Source organism: Petromyzon marinus, chromosome 52 (genome assembly GCF_048934315.1).
Source record: "Petromyzon marinus isolate PM22_M1 ecotype Great Lakes invasive population chromosome 52, UKy_Petmar_22M1.pri1.0, whole genome shotgun sequence".
NCBI lineage: Eukaryota > Metazoa > Chordata > Hyperoartia > Petromyzontiformes > Petromyzontidae > Petromyzon > Petromyzon marinus.
Genome location: NC_133718.1, coordinates 10,769,657 through 10,781,939, shown reverse-complemented (window position 1 = coordinate 10,781,939; position 12,283 = coordinate 10,769,657). Strand labels below are relative to the sequence as shown.

Below are 12,283 nucleotides of genomic sequence, written 5' to 3'. Positions count from 1 at the left end.
AACGGTGAGGGGTGGGGGGACGGTAGGGGGTCGGGAGCGATGCCGCGGTGTACGCGTTGCTGTCGGCCATCTTACACGGAAAAGTTTCTCGCTTTTGCCAATCCCTGTGTCCCCTCACGGCGTGGGGGGGACGGAGAGGTGAAGGGGGGGCGCGCGTGTTGATGACGTCATCGTCGGCTTTCCCGTTAACAACAACGGGCGACGCTTCCCTCACGTAAGATGGCCGCTGGTGACAATCGTTTGCGAGTTTGAAGTTCCAGGTCAGTTTTTTTTCTCGTCGCATTCCAGCGCCTTTCTCCTCTCTGAGGCAGCAAGACACGCGGCCTTCCACTGCCAATAACCACCAGTGACAACCAACTCACGTGTCTCCTTGTTGTTGTTGCAGTATTAATTACGTAAGGGATCGACAGCCTTGGCTTCTTCACCATCAACCGAGAGTGGTCTCTGGGAGTCGAGTTTCTTCTGGTAGAGGGCACAGCTCCAGATTAGTTCGAGTGTAAAATAAAAGTTGCCTACAACGAGCTGGCTAAGTGCGTGAGGGAGGATGCACGGACTGGAGAAAACAACTGGGAATATGCATAACTTGTGCGGGTTTCACGACGCATTGATATTTACGCGACCCAAAACAAAACCTTTATTTTTATTTAAAGCTTTCGTGACTGCAGTGATTCATATTCTTGGTTCTTTTGGTAAAGTCACGTTGAAGGGAAACAAAACAATAAAATATATATAAAACAATAAAATTCTCACGACGTTTCGACTGCAACACAAGTAGTCATCATCAGGTGTGAAAACCAACGGCAAAAAACATTTTTTCAAATGTTTCTTGTCGTTTGTGTTGCAGTCGAAACGTCGTGAGAATTTTATTTTACATATATTTTATTATTGTTTCCCTTCAACGTGACTTTACCGAAAGAGCTAAGAATATGAATTACTGCAGTCACCAAAGCTTTAAATCAAAATTATTTTAATTAACAATTAATTTCTCCTACACAACCAAGCCAGCATCAGGACTCAAGGTAACGAAAACAAAACGAATTTCTTTTTATGTTACTTTATTTTAAGTTGTATTTACCATACAGTACATTTTTTAGAGTGTTACATGCAAATATACAATAATTCTTATTTATAAGCTTAACAGTGCTTCCCTTTTTTTGTTTAACCATAACACATTTTATGACACCAACGGATATGTGCATTTAAATACAGTACATTATTGCTTCCCGACTGACAAACCATGCGGCTTACGAAGGGTCATCAGGAACAGAACCCATTAGTAAGTCAGGCACGTGCGTGTGTGTGCGTCCATGTGTGTGTGAGGAGTGGTCGTGTACGTCATACGTCCTTGCTAACAGACATTATCCAAACAGTCTGTTAAGGCTATACGGGGGTCCTTTGTCTTTTGCCTCTATGTGGGTGATGTTTTTATTCGGGCTCTTAAACGTGTCAAATTGAAGCGTTTACGAAAGAAGTTTCTGAGACATCGAAATTTAAGCTTCTTGGTCTTGTTGGTGACGTTGGCGGTGGGAGCGTCCGCGGCATTGGCGGTGATGTTGGCCGTGGCGGCGTGGGCGGCTGCGGCACGAATCAGCTTCTCGTTCTCGTGACGCAGCCGTTGATTCTCCTTCTTTACGAGCCAGTTCTTTTCACGCAGCATCTGTGGATTCAGCACCATTGCGTTCTCCCGAAGCAGTATCTCTAGACGCAACGCCTCATTGTCTTTACGCGTCTCCGCCTCCCTGAACCTGAGGAATGCGTTGTCGTCTTCCACCGTGCTTCTTCTTTGACACAGCTTCATGTTTTCCTCACACAGCATGGCGCTGTAACGCTCGGTGTTGGATAGGTTACAGCTCCAACGTCGCCACAGGAATATCTCGATCACAGCCATCATCACTATCGCAACGGCCATGAGCTGCTGTGACACAACGCATGGCAAGGGGTCTATGTTGGGCTTTGTGACCAATGGAGTCGGGGTCGGGTAGTTGGCACTGTCTCCTTTATAACCAACCAATCCGGTAATGTGAATCAAGGTCAACATGACAAACGCCTTGACCCCATACAGCAGCACCATCTTGACCACGCGTGTTGCCAGCGAGGAGCCAGTTGGAGTTGTGAGCGTCACGTGCGAGCGTCACGTGTATTTAGCCTGTGACGATTGTGACGTCATCGCCGGATGTGACGCGCAGGATGTGACGCTAAGAAATTCGATACCTGCCAGTGACGTCAGCTGACACCGCCCCCAACAATTATGTTTGTTACGTCACAGACCGAGGTTGCGCCCTAATTAATTATGAAACATTTTTATCACGCGGCGTCTCGCGCAGCGCCTATAGCGGTAGCGGGGAGGATAATGGCGGGGGGGGGGAGACGGGAAGGAGGGGGCGCGGTCCGTAGCGCTGCCGCGGTGTACGCTTCCTGTCGGCCATCTTACACAGGGAAGAGTTTCCCGCTTTGGCCCAATCCCCGTGTCCCGTTTCTTCGTGGGGGTGGGGAGTGGGGAGGTGAAGTGGTGACGTGTTGATGACGCCCATCGCCGGCTTTGCCATTCACAGCGGCGGGCGACGCTTCCCTTGCGTAAGATGGCCGCCGGCGGCGAGTCGCAGGTTTGCGGTGGCGGCGTTCAGGGCGCACATGGGGCGCGCGCTCCCTTCACTCGGAGGCAGCGAGAGAGGCGGCCTTCGATAAGCTCCGATAAACAACACCCAGCTAAAGCAGCGTGTCTCCTTGCTGCTGCTGTGTTCGTTACGTAAGGGAACCGGCCGGCTTGGCTTCACCACCACCGCCAACAACCACCACCACCTTCAGTCGCGCGCTTCTCCTGCGAGGTTTCAAAGCTCCTGGGGGGCCTCTTTGCGGGCTCGCTCGCTCGCTCGCACCATCGTCCATGGCCGTGTCGCGGGGAGACGTCGTCTACCAGAAGGGGCAGGTGATGGACAAGTCGCGCCCGCTCCTCCTCCTCTCCCATACCCCCTCCTCTTTGTGCTCCACGTGTCCACTGCTGGACGAGGGCCTCTGCACACCCCGTGGGGTTTATTAACTTGACCATACTTCACCTCGCCTGCTCAGTGCGGGTTGGTGAGAGTGGGGGGGTAGCGTCAGTAGAGTCGTGGCTGTCGGATGCACTTCTTCTGTATGCTGTGCACCGCGAAGCAGAATGAACACGTTATTGACGTTATGTTATTGACGTTATGTTATTGACGTTATGTTGTTGTGTTATTGACGTTATGTTATTGACGTTATGTTGTTGACGTTATGCTATTGACGTTGTGTTATTGACGTTATGTTGTTGTGTTATTGACGTTATGTTGTTGACGTTATGTTATTGACGTTATGTTATTGACGTTATGTTGTTGTGTTATTGACGTTATGTTCTTCTTTGGTTCTTTCGGTAAAGTCACGTAGAATGAGAATAAAATAATAAATTGATAAAATAAAATAACACAATAATATTCTCACGACGTTTCGGCCACAACACAAGCGGCCTTCATCAGGTGAAGGGACGAGACTGTCTGGTAGGACAGCGCTGGAGTGAAAAAAGGCACGCTCAGATCACGACCTTTAAGCTGTGTCAGAAGAAACAAAGCGCCTTGACAAAGGAATTAGCATAGAATTTAGCATTGAAATGGCCGAGTGATTAGCTTGTGACTGGTCACAGAAATGGCTATGTTAAAGTTAAAGCATACACATCCGCAGAGGCACCCCTTGACAAAGGAATTAGCATATAATTTAGCATTGAAATAGCTAAGTTAAAGCATACACATCCGCAGAGGCACCCCTTGACAAAGGAATTAGCATAGAATTTAGCATTGAAATAGCTGAGTGATTAGCTTGTAACTGGTCACAGAAATAGCTATGTTAAAGTCAGAGCATACACATTCACCGAGGCACCTAGTATAAATCAAACAGGAGAATTTAGCATTGAAATAACTAGGCGAATTAAGCATTGAAATAACTGAGTGATTAGCTAGTGACTGGTCACAGAAATGGCTATGTTGAAGTCAAGGCCTACACATCTGAGCTATTCACAGTAACTGGGTATACAATGTATAATGAATACTATATAGTGAAACGATAAAAACTAAAGTTTAAATTACCTTAATGTTATCAATAAACTCTATATTCTCCAATCAGCTAAGGTACCAACAATAAGTCGTTATATATCACAATGCTATATGGCGAAAAAATGGGTGGATTCTTACCCTCAACTTTAGCAACACGGATAGCTACGGGCCCCGTTCAGACGGACGAGTTCATCCAAGGTCGGAACAGAGGAGGGGGAAAGAGACAGCTGCGAGGCGCTATTATACTCCATTTTGTAAACCATACCATTAACCGTGGTGTGAGAGGTATTAAGAGTCAATGCTGGCGAAAGAGCTGCGGTCTGAAGGTCATCGTAAAATACAATTAATTAAGAACGGAAATGGTTTAAAACATCTTTCCAATGGTTCCTAAGCCAGAATCCATCTTCTCGGTTGAAATTGTCTCTGTGCTTGTATATGTGAATGGCCTCATGAACGAATCTCTCATGGTAGCCGGTTGGTTTGCAAAGAACCTCCGTCTTGGAGAAGTCAATGTCATGTGAGCCCACTGAATTATAACAGTGATCTGCCACGGCAGAGGAGTTCGTCCTAACGTGTTTCAAGTCTGCTTTATGTTCACGGATGCGGTCCGAGATATGTCGTTTGGTTTCTCCAATGTAGCTACTACCACAGAGGCACTTTAGTTTGTAAACGCCCGGGTAACTGTATGTCTGGAACAGCATCTTTTACAGATGGAACTAGATCATGGATTTTATGTATTGTGTAGAATCAGACCTGGATCTTGTGTTTATTCAGGATTTTGGAGATCTTTTTAGTGACCCCTGCAATGTAGGGTAAGGTGATGGTTTTGAGTGGCTCCACAAGAGAATCCTTCATGACTGGAGTGATGGCTTTGCGGATTGTGTAGTCGGAGTAACCATTAGCCCTGAGAGCCTGGTGTTCGTGCTTGAGTTCACTGGTAATGTGTTCCTGGTCGGAAATGCATTGGACTCTATGGTATAGAGTCTTGATGAGGGAGTTCTTCTGGGATGGATGGTGGTGGGAATCCGGTTTCAAGTAAGCACCTGTATGGGTGGCTTTCCTGTAGACAGAGTGGCTCATTGAACCATCATGTCTCCTTTTAATTAAGAAATCCAAAAAGGGTAGTTTGCCATCTTTTTCGACCTCCATGGTAAATCTGATGGCTGGGTGTATGGAATTGATGTGGTCGCGGAATTGGTCTAGAGCAGGCTGGCCATGTGGCCAGATGACAAAGGTGTCATCCACGTACCTCTTCCATAAGGTCGGGCGTAGAGTGGCAGTCTGGATGGCGTCAGTTTCAAATTTTTCCATGAATACGTTGGCTACAACCGGAGATAAGGGGGAGCCCATTGGGGTGCCCTCAGTTTGTTTGTAGAAAGTTCCATTCCAGGTGAAGTATGTGTTGGTTAAGCAATGTCTCACCAGGGGGGGGTACATCAGTGTGCAGTCCTTGATGAACCAGGTCTTCAATGATAGCGATGGTGTCAGGTACCGGGACTTTGGTGAACAAGGACACCACATCAAAACTGACAAGCAGGTCGTCTAGGGACAGGGAAATGCCTTTGATTGTCGATACCAGGTGAGTAGAATTTAGTACCGCAGAGGTGGTTTTTCCAGTGAAAGGTCGCAGTATATCAGCAAGAAAACGTGCCAGTTTATAGGTGGGGGAGTTGATAGTAGAGACGATGGGACGAAGGGGTGTATCTTCTTTGTGTATCTTTGGAAGGCCATATAATCTTGGTGGTCTGGCAGCAGAGGGTTTCAACGAGAACTGTTTGGTCTCATCAATTAATGCTGTTGAATCAGAGATGATTTTGTTCGTTTTGGTTACCAGGCTGTTGGTGGGATCTCTTTTTATTTTCGTATAGCTGCCATCGTTGAGTAGTTCTTGAATTTTGTTGTTATATTCTGTTTTGTCCATGATGACAGTGGCATTGCCCTTGTCGGCTGAGAGGACGACAATATCATCCCTCTTTTTTAATTGAGATAATTCAAAACGTTCGTCTTTGCTGATGTTGCTGGGTGGCAACTTCGCGTTTTTGAGGGGTGCAGCGATTTCAGATGTTGCTACGTCTGCAGCGATGGGACTCAAGCCCTTGAGTGCAACGTCGACATGGGCAATGATATAATTAACCGGTAAGTGTCTCGGTGTGACAGCAAAGTTTAGACCTTTAGCTAAAACGGATTTCAGACCATCAGAAATGGAACTGTTACTGCGATTAATTACGACTTTGTTGACGTCTATCTTTTCGGTGTGTGGGTCCAATTTTTTGCAGGAGAGGTGATTGAATTTGGAAATCAAATTGTCCCTACATTTGGTCGACATAGTGGCAGCTGAAGAGGTAGTCATATTGTCTACATGTTCCCAATCCGATGTAGACATTGTTGCTGTCAATGTTAAGTGTGATTTGTAGAGTGTCTTGTCTAACTGATCGAGTTCGGTGCGTGTAAGTCTGATTTTTTCCGAGATAAGAGCGAAGCTAGTTCTAGCTAGAATTCGTTTTGCATTGAGAGAAGTTGCAACAGCAGAGGTTAGTGTAAATGCGGTTGGTATTACCTTAGAGTCGCGGCATCTCTTCAGAAAGGTGAGAGACTCGATTAGTTGAGCCTTCTTATCCCGGAGTCTGTTGAATGATCTTAAGGATGTGTGAAATCCCTCCCCGTAGAGGCGGTTAAATTTCGATTTAAAGCTTTCGTGACTGCAAGGATTCTCTTGTGGAGCCACTCAAAACCATCACCTTACCCTACATTGCAGGGGTCACTAAAAAAATCTCCAAAATCCTGAATAAACACAAAATCCAGGTCCGATTCAACACAATACATAAAATCCATGATCTAGTTCCATCTGTAAAAGATGCTGTTCCAGACATACACTACCCCGGCGTTTACAAACTAAAGTGCCTCTGTGGTAGTAGCTACATTGGAGAAACCAAACGACATATCTCGGACCGCATCCGTCAGCATAAAGCAGACTTGAAACACGGTAGGACGAACTCCTCTGCCGTGGCAGATCACTGTTATAAATCAGTGGGCTCACATGACATTGACTTCTCCAAGACGGAGGTTATTTGCAAACCAACCGGCTACCATGAGAGATTCGTTCATGAGGCCATTCACATATACAAGCACAGAGACAATTTCAACCGAGAAGATGGATTCTGGCTTAGTAACCATTGGAAAGATGTTTTAAACCATTTCTGTTCTTAATTAATTGTATTTTACGATGACCTTCAGACCGCAGCTCTTTCGCCAGCATTGACTCTTAATACCTCTCACACCACGGTTAATGGTATGGTTTACAACATGGAGTATAATAGCGCCTCGCAGCTGTCTCTTTCCCCCTCCTCTGTTCCGACCTTGGATGAACTCGTCCGTCTGAACGGGGCCCGTAGCTATCCGTGTTGCTAAAGTTGAGGGTAAGAATCCACCCATTTTTTCGCCATATAGCATTGTGATATATAACGACTTATTGTTGGTAGCTTAGCTGATTGGAGAATAAAGAGTTTATTGATAACATTAAGGTAATTTATATTTTAGTTTTTTATCGCTTCACTATATAGTATTCATTATACACTGTATTGTATACCCAGTTACTGTGAATAGCTCAGATGTGTAGGCCTTGACTTCAACATAGCCATTTCTGTGACCAGTCACTAGCTAATCACTCAGTTATTTCAATGCTAAATTTGCCTAGTTATTTCAATGCTAAATTCTCCTGTTTGATTTATACTAGGTGCCTCGGTGAATGTGTATGCTCTGACTTTAACATAGCTATTTCTGTGACCAGTTACAAGCTAATCACTCAGCTATTTCAATGCTAAATTCTATGCTAATTCCTTTGTCAAGGGGTGCCTCTGCGGATGTGTATGCTTTAACTTAGCTATTTCAATGCTAAATTCTATGCTAATTCCTTTGTCAAGGGGTGCCTCTGCGGATGTGTATGCTTTAACTTTAACATAGCCATTTCTGTGACCAGTCACAAGCTAATCACTCGGCCATTTCAATGCTAAATTATATGCTAATTCCTTTGTCAAGGCGCTTTGTTTCTTCTGACACAGCTTAAAGGTCGTGATCTGAGCGTGCCTTTTTCACTCCAGCGCTGTCCTACCAGACAGTCTCGTCCCTTCACCTGATGAAGGTCGCTTGTGTTGTGGCCGAAACGTCGTGAGAATATTATTGTGTTATTTTATTTTATCAATTTATTATTTTATTCTCATTCTATGTGACTTTACTGAAAGAACCAAAGAAGATGAATCCTTGCAGTCACGAAAGCTTTAAATCGAAATTTGACGTTATGTTGTTGACGTTATGTTATTGACGTTATGTTGTGTTATTGACGTTATGTTGTTGACGTTATGTTGTTGTGTTATTGACGTTATGTTGTTGACGTTATGTTCGCACGGTACGCGTGTACAGCGCTGTCTGCGCGTGCACGGTTGGGCTTACGTGCATTGTACAGTGACACTACAGTGCGGTGTGAATGAAGTCAACAGTGCACTACTTTGTGGCGAATCAACAGCGGTGGTCATATGCGAGTCGCCGCTCGCCGCCCTCGAAATGAGGAATTTCTACCACTGGCTCGGTATATAATTTCCTCTTGCTATCAGTTTCGACGGTGTACTTGCATTCAATTAATCTGCAAATTGCGTGTGTGTCAGCACTGTACGGAACTCGAGCCTTCACTCGCCCGCATTCACAGACCCGCTCTGGTACCAGCGTGGTGAAGTATGGTCAAAACAAGCGCCGCAATGCGCCGCGCCCTGGTACTGCAGTGGACGGACGTCACTTCTCTCGCACAGCGCTCCGGGTGTCGGGGAACGCCGTGGGTCTCGCCGCGTGCTGAGCGTGCCGCGTGCTGAGCGTGCCACGTGCGGCGTGTGCCGCGTGCTGAGCGTGTGGCACGTGCTGAGCGTGTGGCACGTGCTGAGCGTGCCGCGTGCTGAGCGTCGCACGTGCCGCGTGTTGAGCGTAGCACGTGCTGAGCGTGCCGCGTGCGGTCGATGTAGACTCAAAAGGGTCGTGGTGGTGATGGTGGTGGTGGTTGTGTGTCCTGTGTAGAGTGACGATTCTGACATTTGGCACGACGCAGCGCTCATCAAGGCGTATGACAAAGCCGTCACGTCCTTCAAGGTGAGTGTCTCCGACTTTGGATGTGAGCTCAACCGGTCCTGGGCCTCCCCTAGGTTGACTCAGCCACAAATGAGGACCAGGCGCGGTGTGTAAACATCGCCACTGTGGAGACAGGCGGCCGGGCGTGGTGCTGGCCACCCACCCCCTCGTGTGCTATGCCGGCCTTCGTAGGTGCTCGCTAACAGCACTTGCCCCAACAGTCTGTTAAGGCTATAAGGGGGGGGTCTTTGTATCGCTTGTCTGTGTGTACTTGTGCACTTCGTATCTTTGTGTGCGTGTACATGGTTATATTTACATCTTGAGACACAACACCTGTTGCAAGGGATACCCGGGAAAGCCCGACAATATAACACACTTCGTGTGTCACGTGCACCACCAGTGGTTACAAAACTAATTTCTTTACGGCTACATTTTTGTTCTCCTTCCCCCACACCTCCGATTAGCATGATTGGCTACGTACGATGCGAAAGAAATTCAACATGCGCACACCTTCGAGTACTGTGTTATCATTCGATGGTAAGCGCCTTGCTCAAGTTGATTTGACTGTTTTTGTCTAAACGAACTTCCTCACCAGGCGGCGGAGAACGTGCACAGTGATACGTGCGCAGGTTGGAAACATGTCAGCCACAAATATGAATGGGGAAAATGGGCACACAGTGGTTTGACAGCATTGTTGCTAACTCAATAAGGCTGCATTATGCCTAGACTAGTTATAATAAATGGCACTCGACACTGTGCCATAGCAAAGTGACGTAGGATTTCTAAGAGCGCGCTTTTTTGAGTCGATGAGCCATTTTAAATGTCATGTAATGGCGTACATTCATACGCAGCGGGAATTGCTTCTAAATCCTCAAAATTATCCCAGAAAGTCACTCAAATTTGGTCGCTTGGTAAACCCCCCAAAATGCCTCTAAATCGAGCAACAAAATTGCTGAGTTGGCAACACTGTACGAGCCGTTCCAAAGTAGTACGTGTATGTACAGAAGCAGGTCTAGACACCCGGTCCTACACGTCTTAGAGCAGGGGTGGGTTACCTACGGCCCGTGACTTCGTCAGTGTATATGGCCGTGGCCACACGAAACCCAACCAACCTCAACTAACCGACCGTGTTCTTTCAGACAGCGCTCAAAAATGGCACCGCACTTGCGAGAGCCCCAAGACCTACGGGGAGACAAAGTCCGTGAACAAGCGGGCGAAGACACGGAGACGGCACAAGAGGAGCAGCATGTCGCCCTCCGACAAGGTAAATATCCTGAAGCAGAAGATTACTGGTGCTCTGGATGTGGCTGTCACGTTTATTTGCAAATGTGATTTATAGCTTTGACCATTACCTGCGTGATGTTAATAGTTGTCCGATTTGTCGTGTCTGCTGTCCAACCTATATTGGCCTTTCCCCAATATTCTTCACAGGCCACCGCTTCTGGTGTTTGGCATTGTTGTGCTGCAGGGAAATCTCAGGGAGAAGGTCCATGAGGTTTGCTTCTCCCGACAAGCAAATTATTTCATGAGACCTCCTTTGCCAGTATTAAATTATGATAATAGGGTTTTCCCCTTTCTATTTTATTGCCAGAAAGGGGAAAGCCATATTATCATAAGCAAATTCTTCTTTTGCGTAGAAACCCCCCATGATTTCGTGAGAGAGTTGCTTCTGTCGAAATCCACTCTCAGTCTGTTTAGGCTCCACCGTGTGAGCCATTTAGAGCTGTAGCCAGATGCGAGCTCAGTGTTAATGTGCCATTTTATTGAGATACTACTACTGTGTGGTGTTATCTCGGTGTGGCCTGGGACTGTTTTGTTGTTTTTTGCTGCCTTGCCCAAGCTTGATAAATCGGATTCCTGTAATTAATAAATTCCTTTGTTTATATTTAGTGACTTGCTAACCATTTTCTTTATTTTTCACTCCTATCATTTCATTTGTATTGTTTGCTGTTGTACCTTTCTGACCTCCCCATTCTGGACCATCTGTGAAAATGAGCTTCATAGCTCATCGAATTCTTCCAGTCTAAATAAAGATTCTCATGTATGTATGTTGAACTACTTTCGCACCATATTCTTGGTTCTTTCGGTAAAGTCACGTAGAAGGGAAATAATAAAATAATAAAAATAAAACACTAAAATTCTCACGACGTTTCGCACCGTACATAGCCAACCGCGCTAGTCAGAGGTGCGGGGGAAGTACAAGAATCTGAACACAAAAAGCACTTCTAAAGAAATTAGTTTTCAGTCTAGATGTAAAAGTGCGTAGCTCCAGTGGCTTCCTAATATCGGAAAGGAAGAGCGTTCCAGATGGCCGCAGAAGCGCATCTGAAAGTGCGAGCCAAAAGTTTGATGGTTAGCCAAACGGTCCCTTTGTGTGTTCCCCGCTGCGACGGCACTGAGAACAAGGAACACAAATCGTACGTAAGCATACACAGTCCTGCGGATGGCAATTTTCCTCAGCTAAATGCCGATGTCGAGGTCTTCCAGCCACGGGAGCTCTTCAGGAGAGAGTTAATGTAGTTTTGCTTTTCTTCCGTTGGTGGAGCGCAGACTACAGCGGTTTACTTTGTGGAGACTCGAGGCAGCCAGGCGTGGTGCTGGCCGCATTGCCGCCTTCTTGCGCCATGCCGTCCTTCGTAGGTGTGCCAACAGCGCTTGCTCCAGTGGCACGCGTCGGCTAGACGGGGTGAATCGTTGCCCGTCTCTGTGCCAACCTCTCGCGTGCCATTGGAGGCGGGCGACCTGTGCCAGGCTGCCTGGTCCGAGGACGGCGTGGTCTACGACGCCACGATCAAGTCGGTGGACGCCAGCGCCGGCACGTGCGTCATGGTCTTCACGGGCTACGGCAACGAGGATGAGCTGAAGCTCGCCGATCTTCTGCCGCCAGCGGCGGAGTCTGCCGCCCGCGCCGGCGGGGAGAGCGACGCGGCCGCGAGCTGCGACGCCGACGCGGCGTCCCGGGCCGGCAAGGTGAGCCGGGGCGGCGGGGCTGTGATGGATTCGGATTAATCGATTCGTTGAGAGTTGAGCTGCCTTTCCTGCTCAAAACATGCAATGGGGCAAATGTTCATTTACTCTGAGCCAGTGGTGCAAAAACCCGACCCCCCCCTCCC

At 47.2% G+C, this 12,283-nt stretch overlaps 1 protein-coding gene across 1 annotated transcript; it reads left to right on the top strand.

Annotated features, from left to right (window-relative positions):
- Positions 1-10,204: 10,204 nt before the first annotated feature.
- Positions 10,205-12,194, top strand: LOC142905360 (survival motor neuron protein-like). Its single transcript, XM_076051830.1, has 2 exons — positions 10,205-10,434; positions 11,904-12,194. The coding sequence occupies exons 1-2, from the start codon at positions 10,417-10,419 to the stop codon at positions 12,177-12,179; spliced, it is 294 nt and encodes a 97-aa protein (XP_075907945.1). The 5' UTR covers positions 10,205-10,416; the 3' UTR covers positions 12,180-12,194.
- The last annotated feature ends 89 nt before the right edge of the window (positions 12,195-12,283 follow it).